Consider the following 22,936-nt stretch of genomic DNA (forward strand, 5'->3'; position numbering starts at 1 on the left):
TGAGGGTGAAGAGCTCCAGAAATTAACTCCTTGTGTCTCACAGAGGTAGGAAGAGACCTTTGGCAGGTATAGGCTCACACCTCCTGCTCTGCTCAGTGGGAACCTCTTTAGTGCACTGCCTCTGGACTGGGTCAGGCACTTCCTAGCACAAAAATGTCCAAAGTGTGTCCAGGCATGCTCAGCTCCCTCCAAGCCACTTTCACACAGGTGGTTGGCAAGACTGATGAGACCAATGCATTTCTGACCAGCTTGTGCCCAAGGGGCTAATACCTCACATTCCTGCTAAGAGGTTGGGGTCCCTTAAATAGGTAATGATCAAAACTCCTCTGCTACACACAAAGAAACACCCAAACAGCAGCTGGAGCTCCCACAGAATCACAGACTCAGTCAGGGATGGAAGGGAGCACAAGGAGCAGCCAGTGCCAACCCCCTGCCATGCCCAGGGACACCCTACCCTAGAGCAGGCTGCACACAGCCTCGGCCAGCCTGGCCTCAAACACCTCCAGCCATGGGGCCTCAACCACCTCCCTGGGCAACCCCTGCCAGCCTCTCACCACCCTCATGCTGAGGAACTTTTTCCTAACATGGAGGCTGAATCTCCCCATTTCCAGCTTTGTTCCATCCCCCCAAGTCCTATCATTCCCCGACAGCCTAAAAAGTCCCTCCCCAGCTTTCTTGTAGCTCCCTTCAGATGCTGGAAGGCCACAATATGGTCACCTGGGAGCCTTCTCCTCTCCAGACTGTGAGGGGAAAGCAATGCTGACCAGTAGTTAGAGTTTGGGTGGGCTTTGTCTGTTCACACAGCTCCCATAGATTGCCTCCTCTGAGGAGAAAGCTGTTGGCAGAGAGAGCGATTGGCACTGGAATGGGCTGCGCAGGGAGGTGGTGGAGTGGCCGTGGCTGGGGGTGCTTAAAAGAAGTCTGGCTGGGGCACTTAGTGCCATGGTCTGGTTGATTAGAAGGTGTTAGGTGATAGAGTGGACTCGAGGATCTCAAAGGTCTTTTCCAACCTGGTTAATGCTGTGATTGTTTCTGTTCTGCTTCCAGAGAGCAGCATTTGGAGGCAAGCAGCTGCCACTGGCGGTTGTGAGCTTGCAAGCTGAGAGCTGCAAGCAAACTGCTTCTGTCATCATCTGAAAGCACAGTGCTGACAGATCCCTGCCTGGATGGTAGCACTGGGTAGGATTAAGCACTCTGGCATCTCAGGTTTCATTGCACCCGAGTGGCAGGGAGTGCTGTTTGCACGGAGGGTGGCATGTGCCACACTACCTGTACCTGCCGTGGCCTCGCAGGCTCTGCGAGGTTGGTCACACTGCCAAGCAGTGCAGGGCTCGAAACCCAGCTTGGTGATTCACACTGGGACTATCAGTTACACACTGGGACTATCAGTTTCACACAGTTCATTCTTCTTCTGATGTCACTGAAAGTGAGAGCAATGAAACCCAACAAGGGCAAGGGTGGAGTCTTGCACCTGAGAAAAAACAACCCCATGGACCTGGCTAGGTTGGGGACTGAGATGTCGGAGAGCAGCACAGGGGAAAGGGACTGTGGGGTGCTGGTGGGCAGAAGTGTGCCCAGGAGCCAGCAATGTGCCCTGCTGGCCAAGAAGGCCAAGGGCAGCCTGGGCTGGCTTAGAAGGGCTATGGTGAGTAGGTGCAGAGAGGTTCTCCTGCCCTTCTGCTCTGCCCTGGGGAGGCTGCATCTGGAATCTTGTGTCCAGCTCTGGGCTCCTCAGTTCAGGAAGGACCTCAGGGAACTGCTTGAGAGAGTCCAGTGCAGAGCCACAAAAAACATAGAATCAGTCAGGGTTGGAAGGGAGCACAAGGATCAGGCAGTGCCAACCCCTGCCATGCCCAAGGACACCCTACCCTAGAGCAGGCTGCACACAGCCTCAGCCAGCCTGGCCTCAAACACCTCCAGCCATGGGGCCTCAACCACCTCCCTGGGCAACCCCTGCCAGCCTCTCACCACTCTCCTGCTCAACAACTTCCCCACCTCCAGCTTTGCTCCATTCCCCCCACTCCTGACACTCCCTCACAGCCTCAAAAGTCCCTCCCCAGCTTTTCTGGAGCCCCCTTCAGGTGCTGGAAGGCCACAAGAAGGTCCCCTGGGAGCCTCCTCTGCTCCAGCCTGCACAGCCCCAACTCTTTCAGGCTGTGCTCACAGCAGAGCTGCTGCAGCCTCTCAGCATCCTCCTGGCCCTGCTCTGGACACTCTCCAGCACCTCCACAGCCCTCTTGTCCCAGGGGCTCCAGAACGACTAAGGGATTGGAACATTTTCCTTACTTGGAGAGACTGCAGGAGCAGGGGTCTTGAGCTTGGAGGCGCCTGAGGGCTGCCCTCATTCCTGCTGGTGAAGGTGTCAATGGTGAGTACCAGGAGGCTGGAGCCAGGCTCTGCTGGGTGATGCCCAGTGCCAGGACCAGGGGCAGTGACTGCAAGCTGAGGCATAGGAAGTTCCATGGAAACACAGGGAGAAAGTTTTTCCCTGTGAGGGTGATGGAACCCTGGAACAGGCTGCCCAAGGGGGTTCTGGAATTACATTCCATGGAGATATTCAAAGCTCCTTGGCTGTGTTGCTGTGTGCCCTGCCCTGGGTGCTGCTGCTCTGGCAGGGGGGTTGGGCTGGATGCCCTCTGGAGCTCCCTTCCAGCCCCTCACATTGTGTGATTCCAACACCTTGATTTGCCCAGCTTCAAGAAAAGGCCAACTCTGGGGCTCATTCTTAGGCAGCCCTGGGTGTGTTTCAGGGTGGTTCAGATGTGGTGCTGGGGGCTATGGTTTAAGGTGAATCTTGTAGAGTAGGGTCCCAGGTTGGACTTGGTGATCGTGAGGGGCTTTGCCAGCCTGCCTGCTGCTGTGCTTCTGTGATTTCTTTAGCTCACCCATGGCACTCCCTCTCACCTGCATTTCACCTGGGTTGTGGGCTGCAGCACCAAGGGGTACAGCACAGTCAGGACACACAGCCATAATTCAGAGCCCTGACTGATGGCAAAATCAGAATCCTGTTGCCAGCAGGAGCAGCTCCTTTCCCTGGCTCTCCCAGGGCACAGCTACCACCCTGCCCTGAAGGCAGCCTAGGTGGTGCCCAGTTGGTGCTTCTGGCTCCCTCCCCTCCCCGCTCACCAGCTGGGCTCCCCCTGCACTCAGTGCCTTGCCTCCCTTCTGCCTCTCCCTACACCAGCAGAGCTGAGGGGCCAGGAGGCGCTGCCAGCAGGTGCCAGCAGGGCAAGGAGACAAAAGAAAATGTCAGGATAGCAACTGGCACATGGCAAGGCAGAAGTGCTTGGTTCAGTAGCAGCACAGAAACGGTGCTGGATCTGGAAGCTGTGGGATCTGGGGCATCACAAGGTCCAGAGGCTGTGTGTGTATGAGAGAAATTTAAGCCACACAGGTGCCTGTGTGACGGGGACTGAGTGCCTGAAATACTGAGACACAACACAGCACTGCCTAAAAGCAGTGCATCTGCTAAAGCTTTCCCAAGCTGGCTTCTTATTTGCTGTTAACTACCCCAAGAGCTGTCCAGCCTTGCCAGATGGACACCCCCCTCCATATGCCAGTGCTGCCAGGGACCCCCTGGGACAGCTGGGTAAGCCCCAGCAGCGAGGCCATGGCAGCATTAGCCCCAGCCACTGAATTCAAAGAGGGATTACTGACTGTGACCAGGTCTGCAGCGCTCAGTGCAGGAAGGACATGGACCTGATGGAGCAGGTCCAGAGGAGGGCCATGAAAATCAGCTTCCTTAGTGTAAGAGTGACAGAACCCTGGCACAGGCTGCCCAGAGAGGTTGTGGAGTCTCCTTTCCAGCCCTGTCTGGATGTGTTCCTGTGCCACCTGCACTGGATTCTGTGCTCCTGCTCTGGCAGCGCAGTTGGACTCGATGATCTCTTTGGGTCCCTTCCAACCCCTAACATGCTATGATCCTATGATCTCTGGAGGTCTCTTCCAACTCCTAACACCCTGTGACCTGTGATCTGATGATCTCAAAGGGTCTTCTCCACCCCCAATGATTTATGGCTGTGTGATTGCATTGGTTGTGGAGAGGTTCTGTGACCACATGCATTGTGCAGAGGCTGCTGCTGGGCTCAGCTCACAGGGAACTGGAGACAGAAGAAGGGAGAATGGCCCCAAGCTGAGGCTGGGGAGGCTTAGATTGGACATTAGGAACACGTTTTCCACGGAAAGAGTGGTCAGGGCCTGGAATGAGCTGCCCGGGGAGGTGGTGGAGCCACCCAGCCTGGCTGTGTTTAAGGCTGGTTTTCTGTGTGTGTGAAACTGCTTCTCCATCGCTTTCCCCCTAAAAATCAACTTCTAAGCACAGAACCATAGGATGACAGAATCAGTCAGGGTTGGAAGGGACCACAAGGGCCATCTAGTTCCAACCCCCTGCCATGGGCAGGGACACCCTACCCTAGAGCAGGCTGCACACAGCCTCAGCCAGCCTGGCCTCAAACACCTCCAGCCATGGGGCCTCAACATTTTAACCAGCTGTGTGGCCACGGTTCTGATCCCACTTATTTCTGTGAGCTTCAGCACCCTCCCGAAAGAAAACCCGAGGAAGGCTGCTGAGCTTGCCTGCGGTGCCCCTAAGCAGGGATCCGCGCCAAGGCAGCGGTGTGAAGCGCCATGGGTTGGGTATGAAGCGGAAGGGTTACGATGCGCATCGCACGGCCGCGATCGCGCCCGGCGCGGAGCGCTGCTGCCGCCAGCTAGCTGCCCGGCTCCGCACCGCGCTGCCTCCGCACGGCCCAGCGCAAGAGCCGACAGCGGCAGGTGTGGCGGCGGCTGCCGCGACGCTGCCTAGCGGAGACCTTCAGTGGCCGGCGCATACTGCAGGCAGCTCACGCCGAAGGCTCCCACGGAAGCACCTGCCGCCGGCCCAGCTCTGTCCCGCACGCTGCCGGCCCGCTCGCAGGCGCAGGACAGCGCAGCGCCGCCCACCCGCTCCTTCCCAGCCTCGCCTCTTCCCACCGCAGCAAGGGTACGAGGAGCCGTGCGGCGCGGCGACCCTTCCCGTTTGCGCCGGAGCCCGCCCCAGGCCCCGGCCGCTACCCTGTCCTGCGACGGGAGGCGAAGGGCAGCCAGACTACGGCCGCCTCCCGCCCCCCACCGTTAAGATGGTTCCGGGACAGCGCAGCGTCCCCCGCCTGCCCCTCGCCCTGCCAGCTTTGAACTCGGGAAGCCCGCGGGGAGGCAGCGGAGGCCAACGGGCAGGGCGAAGCGCTGTGCTCGGACCTTACAGCGCCCGCTCGGGCGAGGCCGCCCCCGCCGGTATCGGCGAGCCGCAGGGATGCCCGCAGCCCCGGACCCCTGCAGGGCGAGCCACGCTGCCGAGAAGCGCCGAAGCTCGGGCCGCGCCCCCGCTGCCGGCCGCGGCGGGCGGAAGGGGTCGGCGGGGGAAGCCCGCGCCCCCGGTGCCGCTGCCGGGCATGCGCGTTGCCCCCGGAACATGGCGGCGGCGTGAGGCGGCCGACGGCAGGAGCCGCTTGACAGGCGCGGGGGCCGCCGCAGGACGCCGAGGATCTGCTTCCCGCCTGGCCCTTCCCCGGTGAGTGCTGGTGGCGGCGGCGGCGCTTGGCACGGCAAGGGAGAAGCGGGGAAATAAAGGGAGGCGAGACGGAGCTTGCGTCCCCTCTCCCAACTCCCACCGTGACCTCTGCCCACCGTGGCCGGACCGGCCGCCGCGGTGCAAGGAGAGCGGTAGCCACCCCGTCCCCTCATCCTCGTCCTTTTCCTTTCTGGGGTGCCTCCGGCTGCCGCCCCTCGCCAGCCCAACCTCGCTGTAGGCGGCAGCGGCTCCGGACGGGGCTGCCCCGCGCTCAGGCGCCGCGTCCCGGCTCATGGAGCTGCCCGCTCGCTTCCCCGGCGGGCTGGGCTCCCGGCGCCGCGCATCCCGCCCGTCGCTGGGGCAGGGGCGCAGCTGCGAGGGCGGCGCGGCCAGAGCCGGTCCCCAGGCGGCTCCTGGCGTCAACAAAGCCCTTCTCCGGGGGGCTGTGGAGGAGGGGGGAAGGGTCGCCGCTCCTGAGCAGCGGTGAGCAAAGGCGGCAGGAGAAGACCCCGAGCGGCTCAGAGCAGCCGTGCCGGGGGGGCGCTGCCCTGAGCTGCTGGCTTCCCGCCCTGCCGGTGCCTCCGTAGCGGGACCGTAGCCGGGAGAGGCCCCGCTCCGTTTGACAGGAGCGCGGGGAGGACACGCCTCCCCCGCCCGGGGCCGCCCCGCCGCCTGCCCTGCTGCCCGGGCCGGCGGGGAGCGCGCCGGGCGCTGTCCCGCTCCTCGCTGCCGCGGCGCTTGGCGAGCTCCGTAGTAGCGGTTGCTAACTTGAAAACCTGGGTACGTGTCCGAAATGAACGCGTCCCGGAGCGTGCCCTTGCGGCCGGTAAGGGGGGTAGGGGTTCTGCTGCAAGGCTGCACGGTGGAAGGAGCGGCCGGTGGCGGGAGGGGGGGCCACTTGTCGGCTTGCGATGCGCAGCGGCACCGTTCCCGTTTGCTTTACGAGTTAAACGGCACCTTTGAGCCTACGTCGGTTGCGGGCTTTAAAGGCAGTGCTTTAGCACGGGGAATCGTCTTCTCCGCGGGTGTGCGGTGGTCCCGGAGAATGTGGTTAGCCGCGGTCTGAAAAGTTCTGTGCTTGCCGTGGTGCTGTCCCTAGCCGCCGGGCCAAGCTGCAGAGCCGTTTGCAGTGCTTTACTTAAGCAGCTACATATTGCAGCTGGATTTCATGCTCCATTTCGGCGGTAGGTGCTGCAGATGGGTTTGGTTTAGGTTTGCACTTCGAAATAGCTACTAACTGGAATTTGAAGTCTATGCTCTTTTCAGTTTCTCCCTGATTGATTAGGCTGTAGGAGATAGCCAAAAATAATCCTAAAGCCTGGAAGGTTTAATAAGGAGGTGAAGTGTTGATCTCTTAGTTCTAATGGTGTGAACCTCACTTGCGGCTCTAATGCAGATGAAAACACAGACTTTGTCGGTGTGATGGTGAGTTGTCAGAGGATCCTGTGCCGCGTAAACTGCTCCTCAAGTTTGGAGGGGTATGGATGTTTTATTGCTCAGAGCAGGAGCCATAAACCGCTGGGTTTGTAAAGCTTTGGTGCTGCGCTCTTGAAGTGGCAGCGCCAAAGCAGGCGGCGAGGCAGGGGCGGCGGCACCCGCGGCGCTTGTGCAATGTGCAGAGCCGCGGCAGGAAGGCAGTCGCGGTGTTACGGTTATGTTTGAGGCTGTCATCCGAGCATCAAGGCATGAAGAAGGGGAGGAGGCACTGCCGTGTGCCAGTTCCCCGCGGGCCGCCGTCGGGCGCGCAGCCGGCGTGAGCGGGCTCGCTGGCCCCGTGGCCGCGGGAAGGAGTGCTGCTGGCAGCCTGCGTGCCTGCGGGCGGAGGGAGCCGAGTTGCTCACGAAGCGTAGCCTAAAACCTGAGTGCTGCTTGAGGATGGCGTTACAGGAGTCCAGGGAAAGAAAAAGCAAATCGGGGCTTTATTTACGGGAGCTTTCTCCGGCAATGCGAGCGGGGGACAACGGGAAAGAGCAGAGAGTAAAGCTGAAGCGGAGGGTGGGTGTGCTTGGATGGCTTTAACTTTGACACAGGCTGGTCTGTCTGCAGCTACCTGAAGGGACGTTGTGGAGAGGCTGCTGCTGGCCTCGCAGTTAATTAGAGACAGAACAAGGGAGAATGGCTTCAAGCTGAGGCTGGGGATGTTTAGATTGGACACGAAGGAAAAGTTTTCCACAGAGAGAGTGGTCAGGGACTGGCATGAGCTGCCCAGGGAGACGGTGGAGTCACCCACCCTGGGTATGTTTAAGGGTGGTTTGGATGTGGTGCTTGGGGGCTATGGTTTAAGGTGAATATTTTAGAGTAGGGTTCTAGGTTGGACTTGATCCTTAAGGGGCTTTGCCAACCTGCCTGCTTCTGTGATCTTGAGCAGTGTAGTAACGTTTGCTGTCTTTGAGGCCAGGCTGACGTGGCTGATGCTCTGATTTTCTGTTTGGTGTTAATAGTTAGAAACATTTGTGCAATGAGTTAGCAATATTTGAGCAGCATCTTGGGGGCTGTGTGCTGCTTTTATAGCAGTTTGCAGGCTCAGCCACAGCGAGCGCTGCCTTTCGACAGTGCGGCATAGCTGCGAGTACCATCTGCTTTCACACTAGTTAGAGGTCAGGCAGATAAGCAAACATAGCTCTCTAATTTGGTCTTACAATGCAGTCATGAGTGCTGATCCTGCCTTCAAGGTGCAGAAGCCTTTCTTGCCTTTGCTGCCTCCAGACTCTCCTAAGGCAGAGACATTGTTTTCTGAAGTAGCTGTTGGTGTTCCTTTACAAAAGCAAGTGCAGCTTTGTTTGCTCTGGCCTGAGAATTGCAGTACTGAGCAAGCATCAGTTCCAATAGCCATCTAAACCAGTGCACTGACACCAGTGCCTTCCAATAGCCATCTAAACCAGTGCACTGACACCAGTGCCTTCCAATAGCCATCTAAACCAGTGCCCTTAAACCAGTGCCTTCCAGTAGCCATCTAAACCAGTGCCTTCCAGTAGCCATTTAAACCAGTGCCTTCCAATAGCCATTTAAACCAGTGCCTTCCAATAGCCATCTAAACCAGTGCCCTTAAACCAGTGCCTTCCAGTAGCCATCTAAACCAGTGCCTTCCAGTAGCCATCTAAACCAGTGCCTTCCAATAGCCATCTAAACCAGTGCATTGAACCAGTGCCTTCCAAGAGCCATCTAAACCAGTGCAGTGACACCAGTGCCTTCCAATAGCCATCTAAACCAGTGCCCTTAAACCAGTTCCTTCCAAGAGCCATCTAAACCAGTGCCTTCCAACAGCCATCTAAACCAGTGACTGCTTTACTGAAGAAGAGAAGGTGAAAAAGCTTGAACCAAAGGTATGGCTCCTCCTGCCCCTACTGCTTGACTGTCTTCCTCAGGAGCACCTCTGCTATGAGCACAGGCTGCAAGAGTTGGGGTTCTTCAGCCTGGAGAAGAGAAAGCTTTGAGGAGACCTTACAGTGGCCTTACAATATGTGAAGTGGGCTACAGGAGGGCTGAGGAGGGACTACTGACAAGGTCTGGTAATGACAGGAGGAGGAGGAATGGGTTTATAAAGTGGCAGAGGGGAGACTGAAACTGGATGTTAGGAAAGGGTTCTTTAGAGTGAGGGTGGTGAGACACTGGCACAGGTTGAGGGTGGTGAGACACTGGCACAGGTTTCCCAGGGAGGTTGTGGAGCACAGAATCACCCAATGTGATCAAAGATCAAAGATCACATTGGGTGCTTCTGTGCTCCACAACCTCCCTGGAGGTGTTCAAAGCCAGGTTGGATGAGACTTTGAGCAACCTGTTCTAGTGGGAGGTGTCCCTGCCTATGGCAGAGGGTTGGAAGTGGTTGATCCTTGAGGTCCCTTCCATCCTAAACCATTCTATGATCCTGCCTCAGTTGCAGGTAGGGAGTGAGGCACTGCTTGAGGAGCCTACACAAAGGCAAGGTGTTAACAGCTCCCTGACCTCTCCATCTGCAGGGCATTTAAAGTTCTGTCTGTTCCTGTTTGGAAGAAACAGCCTTAGGCAGCCAGCCTGAGTGCTGATTGCTCCTTCCACAGATTAAAGTCTTCGGTGTGAAGGACTTCCAGCACCTGAAGGGGGCTACGAAAAAGCTGGGGAGGGACTTTTGAGGCTGTGAGGGAGTGTCAGGAGTGGGGGGAATGGAGCAAAGCTGGAGGTGGGGAGAGTGAGGCTGGAGGTGAGGAGGAAGTTGTTGAGCAGGAGAGTGGTGAGAGCCTGGCAGGGGTTGCCCAGGGAGGGGGTTGAGGCCCCATGGCTGGAGGTGTTTGAGGCCAGGCTGGCTGAGGCTGTGTGCAGCCTGCTCTAGGGTAGGGTGTCCCTGGGCATGGCAGGGGGTGGGTGGGACTGGCTGCTCCTTGTGCTCCCTTCCAGCCCTGACTGATTCTGTGATTCTGTGACTTCACCTTTTGTGTTCTCTGTAGTGCAGGACATCAGCATCAATAGCACAGAGCCTCGGGAGCTCTCTAGGGTGTGTGAGAAGAGCCAGAAAATCCAAGGGAGAGTATTTGAGGCTTTAGTGGAGCAGCAGAAGAGATGCTCAGTGGCAGATTAATAGTGCTTGGGTGTTACAGGTGGTTTACACCTACTGGTCCTGGGGCTTTTGCAGATCCTTTGATTTGCACGTTGTAATGGGAAGTCCCAGGGTGTTTGTTCAGGTTCAGATGCAGTGTGGTGAATGAGTCCTTTCTGGTTTGTTTTCAGCTGTGATTTGCAGTTTGGTGTCTGAGAGGGTTGCTTTTCACTAGTAAAATTTGCCTGAGTTCTTTGAAGACTTCTTCTAAGTTTTTCACTTCAGTGATACATTCAAGCTTGCTACTGCTGCATCAAGATGGGTTCTGTGCAGTGAAATTTGCGTGGTGACTGCTGGTGGTGAGGTTTATGTGGTGGTTGTGAACAGCTTTAGTGGTGACCTCTTAGTGGAGACCTAGAATCATAGAATTGGCCAGGTTGGAAGAGACCTCCAAGCTCATCCAGCCCTTATTAGATGGAGAGGGGAATATAGTGACAGAGGATGAGGAAAAGGCAGAGATGCTTCACACCTTCTTTGCCTCAGTCTTCAGTAGTGGGACAGGTTGTCTCCAGGACAGCTGGACTCCTGAGCTGGCAGATGGAGTCAGGCACCAGTGTAGTCCCCCTGTAATCCAGGAGGAAGCAGTAAGGGACCTGCTGAGCCACTTGGACCCTCACAAGTCCATGGGACCAGATGGGATCTATCCTAGGGTGCTGAGAGAGCTGGCAGCTGAGCTGTAAGTGCTGCTCCCCGTTTGTATGTTGTCAGCTAAACCCAAGCAAGGCACTGCATTAAACTACATGTCCTGCTTCAACAGGCACAGAATTGGCAGGGTTGGGAGGGACCTCAAGGATCATCCAGTTCCAACCCCCCTGCCATGGACAGGGACACCTCACGCTGGATCAGGTTGCCCAGAGCCACATCCAGCCTGGCCTTAGATACTTTCCGGGCTGGGGCTTCCACCACCTCCCTGGGCAACCTCTTCCAGTGTCTCAGCACCACAGTCATGCTGAAGAGCTTCTTCCTCACATCTAACTCTCCCTTCCTCTAGCTTGGATCCATTCCCTCCAGTCTTATCACTACCTGACACCCCAAAAAGTCCCTCCCCAGCTTTCTTGTAGCCCTCTTCAGATACAGGAAGGCCACAAGAAGGTCACCTGGGAGCCTTCTCTTCTCCAGCCTGCACAGCCCCAACTCTCTCAGCCTATCCTCATAGCAGAGCATCTCCAGCCCTCTGAGCATCCTCCTGGCCCTTCTCTGGACCCCTTCCAGCACCTCCACATCCTTCCTGTAATAATGATAATAATTTGCTTCTAGGCTTTCAGTTCCACAAATGAGGTCAAACTCTGTTTAAGATGCTAAGGGAATTCAGCCTCTTCATGAAAGGGATGAACTTCTTTGCTGGAAGTCTGAAGCCTGCTGTCTTCTCAAGGTAATATGATCTCCCTTCTAGCACAGGGCACGGAGGAGGTTGATCCATTCCTCATCTCCAGCACACAGCAGTTCAGGGAGCATCTGAAGTTTATAAAAGCTCCAAGAGGATAGCAGCATTTTAATGAGGTGCTTCCCTCGAGTGAAGCATGCACCATTATTTATGTGCTGCATGGAAAGCAGCAGAGCTGAGGGCAGGAAGGTTCAGTGGCAGGAGTGCAGCTCTTGGGGCACTTTGAAAGCTGACTTAAAAGGCACAGTCTGTAACGGTGACTCTTGTCCCCAGAGGAGTGTGCAAGGGTATCAGAGTGGGGGAACTCTCTTGTCACTGTCAGCTGTAAGGGGCTGAGGGATGAAGCAGCAGATTGATAGGGGTGATTGTGCCCCCCAGCTCTGTTGAGACCTCACCTGGAGCACTGCATCCAGCTCTGGAGCCCTCAGCACAGGAAAAGACATGGACCTGATGGAGAGGGTCCAGAGGAGGCCACAAAGATGAGCAGGGGCTGGAGCAGCTCTGCTGTGAGCACAGGCTGAGGCAGCTGGGGGGGTGCAGCCTGCAGAGGAGAAGGCTCCAGGCAGAGCTGAGAGCAGCCTGCCAGGAGCTGCAGGGGCTGCAAGCAGGCTGCAGAGGGACTGCTGGCAAAGGCCTGCAGGGACAGGAGGAGGGCAATGGTTTGAGCTGAGAGCAGAGCAGCCTGAGCTTGGCTGTGAGGAACAAGTTGTGCAGCAGGAGGCTGCTGCCACACTGCAACAGGTTGCCCAGGGAGGGAGCTGAGTGCCCATGGCTGGAGCTGTTGGAGGTGAGGCTGGACAAGGCTGTGAGCAGCCTGCTCTAGGGGAGGATGTCCCTGCTGAGTGCAGGGCTTGGGCTGGATGCCCTCTGGAGCTCCCTCCCAACCCATCCCTTCTATGATTCTATATTTGATGGTACTTCTCATACCAAGTCTGTGTGTGCTCTGCACCTGGGTGCTTTGAAGAGCAGCCTGGTGTGCTGGGGAGGCCAGAAACTGGATGCTCATTTTAATAGCTAAAGAAATGGAGTCTTAATTAGCTGGAAAAGTTTGTATGTAACATCTAATGGATTTATTTTTCATCTCGTGGGAGAATGGTGCTTAGGTCCTTGTCCTCAGTGCTGTGAGCTGTGGTTAAAGGAGTCAGGCATCACCTCCAGAAGCAGCAGATACTCTGCCTCTCTCCTGGCTTGACAACACACACAGGCAGAGCCAGCTGTGCTGAGGGGGAGCTGGAGGAGGTTATCATAGGATCAAGCAGGCTGGAAGAGAGCTCCAAGTTCCCCCAGCCCAACCTAGCCCCCAGCCCTGCCCAGCCAACCAGACCATGGCACTAAGTGCCCCAGCCAGGCTTGGCTGCAACACCTCCAGCCACAGCCACTCCACCACCTCCCTGGGCAGCCCATTCCAGTGCCAATCACTCTCTCTGACAACAACTTCCTAACAACATCCAGCCTAGACCTGCCCTGGCACAGCTTGAGCCTCTGTCCCCTTCTTCTGCTGCTGGCTGCCTGGCAGCAGAGCCCAACCCCACCTGGCTACAGCCTCCCTGCAAGCAGCTGCAGGCAGCAATGAGCTCTGCCCTGAGCCTCCTCTGCTGCAGGCTGCACCCCCCCAGCTCCCTCAGCCTCTCCTCACAGGGCTGTGCTCCAGGCCCCTCCCCAGCCTGGTGCATGGTTCAGTTGGCTGGGTTAGCTCTGCAGGAAGCTGGAGCTGGGCACTTGGGTACAGCCAGGCTGATGGATGTTTTCAGGAAGGCTCCTCCAGGCTCGAAGGGGGAAGTGGGAAGGAGCAGAGAGCTTTGTGTGGAGCTGAGTTCACCAGAATGCCCCAGCAATTTGTCATGCTCTTGTGCTACTGTAAGTGTGCACTCAGGAACCACTAAAACTGGCACTTTTACTGGTGCTGTGAGCTGGACTTGTAATTTATTTGCCTGTAAGATGAAAATGCCCTTTCATGTGTGCAGGCTGGCATCTGCAGAGCACTTAAAACTGTTAATGGGCAGGCTCTGGCTCTGCTGGACTGCTGCCTTCACACATCCCATTTCCTTTTCCAGCTTTTTTACAACCTCCCATCCTCTGCCTTTGAAAGCAGGCAGGAGAGGGAGGGACAGGAGAAAAGCTGTTGTTATCTTCTGCTGGTAGCTTGGGAGCAGCTCCAGAGTTGGGTTTTTCACCACTGCTCGTGGTGTGTGTTGGTGTTTAATTCCTCCTGTTGCTAGTTCTGTATTGCTGCAGGAGTTCTGGGGACAGGTCTTTGCTCTCCACCCAGCCACTGCTGCTTCCTCAAACACACAGTGCTGAGCTCTGCTTCAAGGAGTGATCCACTTAGTGTGGTTTGAGAGCTGAGGGAGCTCTGACAGCAGCTACCTTGCCCAGGGAGGCCCCAGCCCTGGAGGTGTTTGAGGCCAGGCTGGCTGAGGCTGTGTGCAGCCTGCTCTAGGGCAGGATGTCCCTGGGCATGGCAGGGGGTTGGCACTGGCTGCTCCTTGTGGTCCCTTCCAGCCCTGACTGATTCTATGATTCTACCTGGACCTGAGTAAGGCTTTGGCTCTGTTCCCCAGGTCATCCTGGGCACCAAACTGGCAACACACAGAGGGGATGGGTGCAGCAGTGCTGGGTAAGGAATGGGCTGGCTGGTGGCAGGCAGAGTGGTGAGCAAGGGCACAATGTCCACCTGGAGAGCAGTGCCAAGTGGCTCCCTCAGGGGTCAGTGCTGGCACCAGCGCTGTTGGGCATCTCTGTCAGTGCCATGGGCAGAGCAATCAGTGCAGCCTCAGCAAGGCTGCAGATGGCACCAAGCTGTGTGGCACAGTCACTTGCTAGAGGGCAGGGATCCATCCAGAGGGAGCTGGGCAGGCTGCAGAGGTGTGCCCAGGCCAAGCTCATGGCAGTCACCAAGGCCAAGTGGAAGGTCCTGCAGCTGGGTGGGTGCAGTGCCAAGCACAGCTGCAGGCTGGGTGGGGAATGGCTGAGAGCAGCCCTGAGGAACAGGCCCTGGGGGTCTGGGCTGGTGAAAAAAAAAATACCCTTCAGCACCTCTGTGGCTCTGTGCTGGACTCTCTCCAGCAGTTCTGTGTCCCTCTTGAACTGGGGGGCCCAGAGCTGGACACAGGACTCCAGCTGTGGCCTCAGCAGGGCAGAGCAGAGGGGCAGGAGAACCTCTCAGGACCTACTCACCACAGCCCTTCTAATCCAGCCCAGGATGGCATTGCCCCTCCTGGCCCCCAGAGCACATTGCTGGCTCATGGGCAGCCTCCCACCCACCAGCACCCCCAGAGCCTTTTCCCCTTCACTGCCTTCCAACAGCTCAGTCCCAACCTCTCCTGCTGCCTGGGGTTGTTCTTTCCCAGGTGCCAGACTCTGCCCTTGCCTGTGTTGAGTTTCATTCCTTTTCTCCCTGCCCACCCTCAGCCTGTCCCAGTCTGGCTGAGTGGCAGCACAGCCTCTGCTGTGGCAGCCACTGCACCCAGCTTGGTGCCAGCAGCAAACCTGCTGCCAGTGCCCTCTGTGCCCTCATCCAGGTCACTGATGAATACACTGAACAAAGCTGGTCCCAGCACTGACCCCTGTGGGTCTCCACTGGTCACAGGCCTCCAACCGGACTCCATCCCCCTGACCACAGCTCTCAGCCTTGCCTTTGGGTTCCCTTCTTGGTTGGTATGTTCCTGACCTTGCCTTGGTTAATTTTCCAGCTTCATTTCTTGCTTGCTTAAGCAGGGTTGGACTCAGTGATCTCTGGAAGCCCCTTCCAACCTCTAAGCTTCTGTGATTCTGTGCACACCCAACCACACTCCCAGCTCTGTCCTTTCTGTGTAGTTTGGACACAGAGGTCCCAGGGTGTTTCTGCCTTGCAGTTGCTGGTGGGTTTCTTCCTTTCTGTGATGAGGGTGCTGTGGCTTGAGCCAGGCTGGTGCTGGAGGGTGCAGTGCAAGAGGACCATGTCATGGTTAGCAAAGGGCATAGCTGCCATGCTTGTGGTTTGCTGCTTAGTGATGTGAGGAGCTGCTCCTGTCCATGGCTAGAGCAACACCAGCACTGGCTGGGCTGATGCTTGGGCACTGGTACTGCTTCTGCACTAACAAAGCCTCACTTCAATTCTGCCCAAGGGAAAGTCAGAGAATGGGCTGGGCTGCAAGGGACCTCCACAGCTCATCCAGTCCAGCCCCCTCTGCAGTCAGCAGGGGCATCCTCCACTGGAGCAGGCTGCCCAGAGCCCTCTTGAGCCTCCCCTTTAACTTTCAAGACCTGTGAGGAGAGGCTGAGGGAGCTGGGGGGTGCAGCCTGCAGCAGAGGAGGCTCAGGGCAGAGCTCATTGCTGCCTGCAGCTGCCTGCAGGGAGGCTGTAGCCAGGTGGGGTTGGGCTCTGCTGCCAGGCAGCCAGCAGCAGAAGGGGACAGAGTCTGAAGCTGTGCCAGGGCAGGTCTAGGCTGGATGTTGTTAGGAAGTTGTTGTCAGAGAGAGTGATTGGCACTGGAATGGGCTGCCCAGGGAGGTGGTGGAGTGGCTGTGGCTGGAGGTGTTGCAGCCAAGCCTGGCTGGGGCACTGAGTGCCATGGTCTGGTTGGCTGGGCAGGGCTGGGGGCTAGGTTGGGCTGGGGGAGCTTGGAGCTCCCTTCCAAGCTGGTCGATTGTATGATTGCAGGCACTGCTGCTGTTTGCTGGGACAGGCAGCACCATCCACCAGCTCCTGCAGCAGCAGCTCTAAACCCAGCAGGTAAGGAGCAGCCCTGTCTGAAGCAGCAACCGCTTCACACCAGCAGCACTACACTGTGTGCCTGCAGCTGGGCTCCCCCTTTTCAGCCAGCACTTTTCAGTTGTCTTCTGTCTTCTTTTTTTTCCAGAGAGTGGTAGGCATGCTGTAAAAGAGCCTCTCTGGTAGGAACAGAAGCTGATGAAAAGCTGGAATCCTTTTTATGTGCTGAGAGGGGCTCTGCTTGTGCTAAACTTGATGACTGTCACTGCAGGGTTGGAATCTTTATGGCTGCTCCAAGTGCAATCTGGTCCTTGGAGCACACAGACACAAAACCAGAGATTAAAAAAGTGGTCTGTGAAAAACAGTTCCTGAGGCTCTGCATCACCTCTCACAGTTTATTACTTGCAGCAGGAGGGGGAAAAAAAAGCTTGGGATCTTTTGGCTTGGGGATCTGTGAAGGTATCGAGTGTGTGAAAGCTGCAGGGTGGCTTAGGCAGGGATTTCTGTGCTCAGTCCTGCTCTCAGTGCTGCTGTGTAGCAAAACCTCCTTGGAGAGTCACACAATCAGGCAGGGCTGGAAGGGAGCACAAGGAGCAGGCAGTGCCAACCCCCTGCCATGCCCAGGGACACCCTACCCTAGAGCAGGCTGCACACAGCCTCAGCCAGCCTGGCCTCAAACACCTCCAGCCATGGGGCCTCAACCACCTCCCTGGGCAACCCCTGCCAGGCTCTCACCACTCTCCTGCTCAACAACTTCCTCCTCACCTCCAGCCTCACTCTCCCCACCTCCAGCTTTGCTCCATTCCCCCCACTCCTGCCACTCCCTCACAGCCTCAAAAGTCCCTCCCCAGCTTTTTTGGAGCCCCCTGCAGATGCTGGAAGGCCACAAGAAGGTCCCCTGGGAGCCTCCTCTGCTCCAACCTGCACAGCCCCAACTCTTTCAGGCTGTGCTCACAGCAGAGCTGCTGCAGCCTCTCAGCATCCTCCTGGCCCTGCTCTGGACACTCTCCAGCATCTCCACAGCCCTCTTGTCCCAGGGGCTGCAGAGCTGGATGCAGCACTCCAGGTGGGGTCTCAGCAGAGCAGAGCAGAGGGGGAGAATCCCCTCCCTGGCTCCGCTGCAGTGCTGCCCTGACTGCCTCTCTGTGCTCTGCCACAACCTGTATGGGCAGGGGTATCAAAGAGCATTTGAGCCTTAGTGTAGACCTCTTACATTCATAGACTCAAGCAGGCTGGCAGAGAGCTCCAAGCTCCCCCAGCCCAACCTAGCCCCCAGCCCTGCCCAACCAACCAGACCATGGCACTCAGTGCCCCAGCCAGGCTTGGCTGCAACACCTCCCAGGCACAGAGACTCCACCACCTCCCTGGGCAGCCCATTCCAGTGCCAATCACTCTCTCTGCCAACAACTTCCTAACAACATCCAGCCTAGACCTGCCCTGGCACAGCCTGAGCCTGGAGTTGTAGAAGGTCTTGTTGGGTTTTGTTGCTTTGATTTTTACCTCGAGGTGGTTAAATTGCTGCTGGTTTAATTCTGTGAGACAGGACAAGTTGGTTGCATGTTAAAAGTCTCCCCATTTTTTTCAGTCCTGCTTTTTGGGGCAGAAGGTAAAAGGATTAAACCACATTTGGTGGTTGTTTGGTTTTCAAATTGCATTGGAAATCCACAGAAAATGCAAATGGTGATAGAGGGAAACTGTCTGAAGCAATGACAGTGAAGGTTTGGCTTCTCCACCCTTGCTGCTTTGATGCATATATCATTCACATGCTTCTTCCACACAGAGCTTGGTAAGCAGTTTGCAGCTGAAAGCAAGATACTGATACACCAATGGAAAAAAAACCTCCAACCCCAGAGCCTCAAACCTTCCTTTCCAGAAAAAAAAATAACAACAGAAAGAAAGCTCCAACCCTAATGACAACCTCCCCCCTCCTAACTTTGTTGCATTACTACTCCACAGGAAACAGTTGTGCTGAAAGGAAGAATTAGCTGAGCCTTTCAACTGCTGCCCTTTTATTGGGAGAGGGAGGATCACAGAAGTGTTACCATGGGGAGGACAGCAGCTAAAGGTAAGGCCTGGTAGCTTTTAACCAGGGGGCAAGAAAATAGAGGACCTGCTGCATTTCCTTTTGTTGTGTCTGGGTGGAGGCAATGCCAAGCACCAATCCAGGCTGGGCAGGGAGTGTCTGGAGAGCAGCCCTGAGGAGAGGGACTTGGGGGTGCTGCTGGAGGAGAAGCTCAGCAGGAGCCAGCAGTGTGCACTTGCAGCCCAGAAAGCCAAGCAGAGCCTGGGCTGCAGCAGCAGCAGTGTGGCCAGCAGGGCCAGGGAGGGGATTCTGCCCCTCTGCTCTGCTCTGCTGAGACCCCACCTGGAGTCCTGCATCCAGCTCTGGAGCCCCTGGGCCAAGAGGGCTGTGGAGATGCTGGAGAGTGTCCAGAGCAGGGCCAGGAGGATGCTGAGAGGCTGCAGCAGCTCTGCTGTGAGCACAGCCTGAAAGAGTTGGGGCTGTGCAGGCTGGAGCAGAGGAGGCTCCCAGAGGACCTTCTTGTGGCCTTCCAGCATCTGAAGGGGGCTCCAAAAAAGCTGGGGAGGGACTTTTGAGGGTGTGAGGGAGTGTCAGGAGTGGGGGGAATGGAGCAGAGCTGGAGGTGGGGAGAGTGAGGCTGGAGGGGAGGAGGAAGTTGTTGAGCAGGAGAGTGGTGAGAGGCTGGCAGGGGTTGCCCAGGGAGGTGGTTGAGGCCCCATGGCTGGAGGTGTTTGGGGCCAGGCTGGCTGAGGCTGTGTGCAGCCTGCTCTAGGGTAGGGTGTCCCTGGGTATGGCAGGGGGTTGGCACTGGCTGCTCCTTGTGCTCCCTTCCAGCCCTGTCTGACTCTATGGTTCTATATTACTTGGCTTGTTAATGAAGACAGTTTATGATATGCACTGAGCACAGGTAAGAGCAAACCTCACATAGGTTTAAAGTAGCTCCATTTGGCTTATCTTAAGAGTTCTACCAGTTCAGGTAAAGCACTTTGAGGTCCTGTAACAGCCTCAAAGCCATTGCACTGCTCTCAAGTGGAAGACTCTGTCCAGCTGTGACATGAAATCAGATGCAGTGCTTCAGTCTGGACCTGCAGATCCTGCAAGCAGGGCAAGGAAGCAAACTTCAGCACTGCAAACTGGCAGAGGGGAGATTGAAACTGGATGTTAGGAAGAAGTTCTTTGCAGTGAGGGTGGTGAGACACTGGCACAGGTGGAGGGTGGTGAGAGCCTGGCACAGGTTTCCCAGGGAGGTTGTGGAGCACAGAAGCTCCCAATGTGATCTTTGATCACATTGGGAGCTTCTGTGCTCCACAACCTCCCTGGAGATACTCAAGGCCAGGCTGGATGAGACCTTGAGCAACCTGGAACTGGAGGAAGATGTCTCTGCCCACAGCAGGGGATTGGAGCTGGATGATCTTGGGGGATCCTTCTCTACCTAAACCATTCCATCAATCTAGCCTTGAGGAGCAGGCTGGGAGGCAGGGCTGTGCTTCAGGTGGATGTCCACCCACTAGAGACGTGGAACCTCGTGAAATCCAGAGGCAGATGGAGAGATCCACTGGCCCTTTGGCAGCCCTGCAGCGGGAAGGTGGCTGGCAGCAGGGCAGCCTTGCAGGAAGGGCTGTGTGTGGAGTGCTGGCAGGCAGGAGGCTGAGCATGGGGCAGCAGTGAGCTCTGGTGGTCACAGAGCTGCAGTGCACTTGCAGTGCTGCCGGGAGAGCAGGCGGAGAGCAGGGTTGGAAGGGACCCAAAGAGCTCATCCAGTCCAACCCCCTGCCAGAGCAGGAGCACACAACCTAGCTCATGGCACACAGCAACACATCCAGACAGGGCTGGAAAGACTCCACAACCTCTCTGGGCAGCCTGTGCCAGGGCTCTGGGATCCTTCCAGTCAAGAAGTTCCCCCTGGTGCTGAGCTGGAACCTCCTGTGCTGCAGCTTCCATCCATTGCTGCTTGTCCTATCCCAGGGAGCAGTGAGCAGAGCCTGTCCCCCCCTCCTGACCCCCAGCCCTCAGCTATTAATACACATTGATTCAATCCCCTCTCAGTCTTCTCCAGACTAAGCATCCCCAGGGCTCTCAGCCTCTCCTCACCAGGCAGTGCTCCAGTCCCCTCATCATCCTCCTAGCTCTCCCTTGGACCCTCTCCAGCAGATCCCTGTCCCTCTTCAGCTGGGGAGCCCCAAACTGAGCTGATTCCTGATAGGCTTTGCAGGCTTTGTGTGGCCAGGATGGGTTTTGCCTGGGCGGGCACTGCCGAGCCGCTGGGTGGCATCACTGCAGCGTTCTGGGAGGGACTTCACTCTTCAGGAACATCAGAACGGTGCCAGCTGCCCAGACCAGGCAAAGAAGCCAAGGAGCTGACTCAGGCCAGGAGCAAGAGCCTCAGCTGTGCCAGTGTGGTTCCTCTCTTGTGCTTTCTATTAGCTTGAGTAGTGCTTACTTACCTTTGATGTTCCTTCCTCACCCTCTTCCACACATGCCAAATGCTCACTCAGAGGCAGAGTGCACTCACTCAGAAGGACTGCCAAGGTTAGCACTGGGAAGAAGCATGAGCCTGTTGCTGAGTGCTGCCAGAGTCACACAATCTGTCTAGCTGGAAGACACCTCCAGGCTCATCCAGTCCAACTCCTGACCCAACACCAAACCATGTCCCTCAGCAGCAGCAGCTGCACAGGCTGCTGGAACACCCCCAGGGATGGGCACTCCAGCACTGCCCTGGGCAGACCATTCCAAGCTTTGAGAACCCTTCCAGTGCAGAAATATTTCCTAGCATCCAGCCTGAGCCTCCCCTGGGGCAGCTTGGAACCATTTGCTCTGTTCCTGTCCCTTGGCACCAAGCAGCAGAGGCTGCCCCCTGCTCACTCCAACCTCCCTGCAGGCAGCTGCAGGCAGCAATGAGCTCTGCCCTCAGCCTCCTCTGCTGCAGGCTGCACCCCCCCAGCTCCCTCAGCCTCTCCTCACAGGGCTGTGCTCCAGGCCCCTCCCCAGCCTTGCTGCCCTGCTCCAAACACCTTCCAGCACCTCAGCAGCTCTCTGCAATGGAGGAGCCCAGAGCTGGCCACAGCACTCCAGGGGTAGCCTGAGCAGTGCTGAGCACAGGGGTGGGCACAAGAACCTCCCTTGTCCTGCCTGAGTGCTGATTGCTCCTTCCACAGATTAAAATCTTCGGTGTGAAGGACTTCCAGCATCTGAAGTTGGCTACAAAAAAGCTGGGGAAGGACTTTTGAGGCTGTGAGGGAGTGGCAGGAGTGGGGGGGATGGAGCAAAGGTGGAGGTGGAGAGAGTGAGGCTGGAGGTGAGGAGGAAGTTGTTGAGCAGGAGAGTGGTGAGAGCCTGTCAGGGGCTGCCCAGGAAGGTGGTGGAGTGGCCGTGCCTGGAGGTGTTGCAGCCAAGCCTGTCTGGGGCACTTGGTGCCATGGTCTGGTTGGGCAGGGCTGGGGGCTAGGTTGGGCTGGGTGAGCCTGGAGCTCTCTGCCAGCCTGCTTGGTTCTCTGATGTTATTCTCACCATGCATTTGAGCAGGGTCAAGGTGTGAGCACACCTCAGTGCTTCTGGAGGCTGTCACACCAGTCCTGTCCTGCTGTTAGGGGAGCTAAGATACAGAAAGGCTGAACTGAGGTGAGTGGATGAGGTTTTGGGCAGCCTCTTCTAGTGAGAGGTGTCCCTGCTTATGGCAGGGGGTTGGAACTGGCTGAGCTTTGAGCTCCCTTCCAGCCTAAACCATTCTATGATTTATACAAGGAGGCCTGGCAGAGAACTGAATCTGGGTCCATCCTGGCTTGTGTCTGGGCCACCACTGGAGCAACACAACCAAGCAATTGGGGGGAAGATTTGTCTTGGTTTCACCTTGCTTACAGCCCCCCCCTGTGGGTGCTCTTAACAGGGTTAAGAGTTGTGTTCAAAGGTTGTCTGTTTTTCACAGGGCTCCTCCCTGGGGGTGTTGAAGGCCAGGTTGGATGAGCCCTTGAGCAGCTGAGTCTAGCTGGGTGGTGCCCATGGTGGGCAGGGTGGAGCAGAGGAGCTATGCTGAGGAGCAGAGGAGCTATGCTGAGGAGCAGCTGAGCCATGATGAGGAGCAGAGGAGCCATGCTGAGGAGCAGCTGAGCCATGCTGAGGAGCAGAGGAGCTATGCTGAGGAGTAGCTGAGCCATGCTGAGGAGCAGAGGAGCTGTGCTGAGGAGTAGCTGAGCCATGATGAGGAGCAGAGGAGCTGTGCTGAGGAGTAGCTGAGCCATGATGAGGAGCAGAGGAGCTGTGCTGAGGAGCAGCTGAGCCATTATGAGGAACAGAGGAGCTGTGCTGAGGAGTAGCTGAGCCATGATGAGGAGCAGAGGAGCTGTGCTGAGGAGTAGCTGAGCCATGATGAGGAGCAGAGGAGCTATGCTGAGGAGCAGCTGAGCCATGATGAGGAGCAGAGGAGCTGTGCTGAGGAGTAGCTGAGCCATGCTGAGGAGCAGAGGAGCTATGCTGAGGAGTAGCTGAGCCATGATGAGGAGCAGAGGAGCTATGCTGAGGAGTAGCTGAGCCATGATGAGGAGCAGAGGAGCTGTGCTGAGGAGTAGCTGAGCCATGATGAGGAGCAGAGGAGCTGTGCTGAGGAGTAGCTGAGCCATGCTGAGGAGCAGAGGAGCTGTGCTGAGGAGTAGCTGAGCCATGATGAGGAGCAGAGGAGCTGTGCTGAGGAGTAGCTGAGCCATGATGAGGAGCAGAGGAGCTGT

At 56.9% G+C, this 22,936-nt stretch overlaps 1 protein-coding gene across 6 annotated transcripts in view; it reads left to right on the top strand.

The window, feature by feature from the left end:
- Positions 1-5,457: 5,457 nt before the first annotated feature.
- SCML2 (Scm polycomb group protein like 2) overlaps positions 5,458-22,936 on the top strand; it is a 48,614-nt gene continuing 31,135 nt past the window's right edge. For 2 of the 6 annotated variants that reach the window (XM_064152070.1, XM_064152075.1), the window contains exons 1-2: positions 5,464-5,548; positions 18,152-18,260. In XM_064152070.1, the coding sequence (XP_064008140.1) occupies positions 18,239-18,260 (22 nt within the window). In that variant the 5' untranslated portion in view covers positions 5,464-5,548; positions 18,152-18,238. Of the gene's footprint in view, positions 5,549-11,472; positions 11,491-17,648; positions 17,664-17,966; positions 17,982-18,151; positions 18,261-22,936 lie in introns of those variants that run through there. The other 4 variants (XM_064152072.1, XM_064152073.1, XM_064152071.1 and 1 more) reach the window with 4 other exon arrangements.

This window comes from Pogoniulus pusillus, chromosome 12, assembly GCF_015220805.1.
Source record: "Pogoniulus pusillus isolate bPogPus1 chromosome 12, bPogPus1.pri, whole genome shotgun sequence".
NCBI lineage: Eukaryota > Metazoa > Chordata > Aves > Piciformes > Lybiidae > Pogoniulus > Pogoniulus pusillus.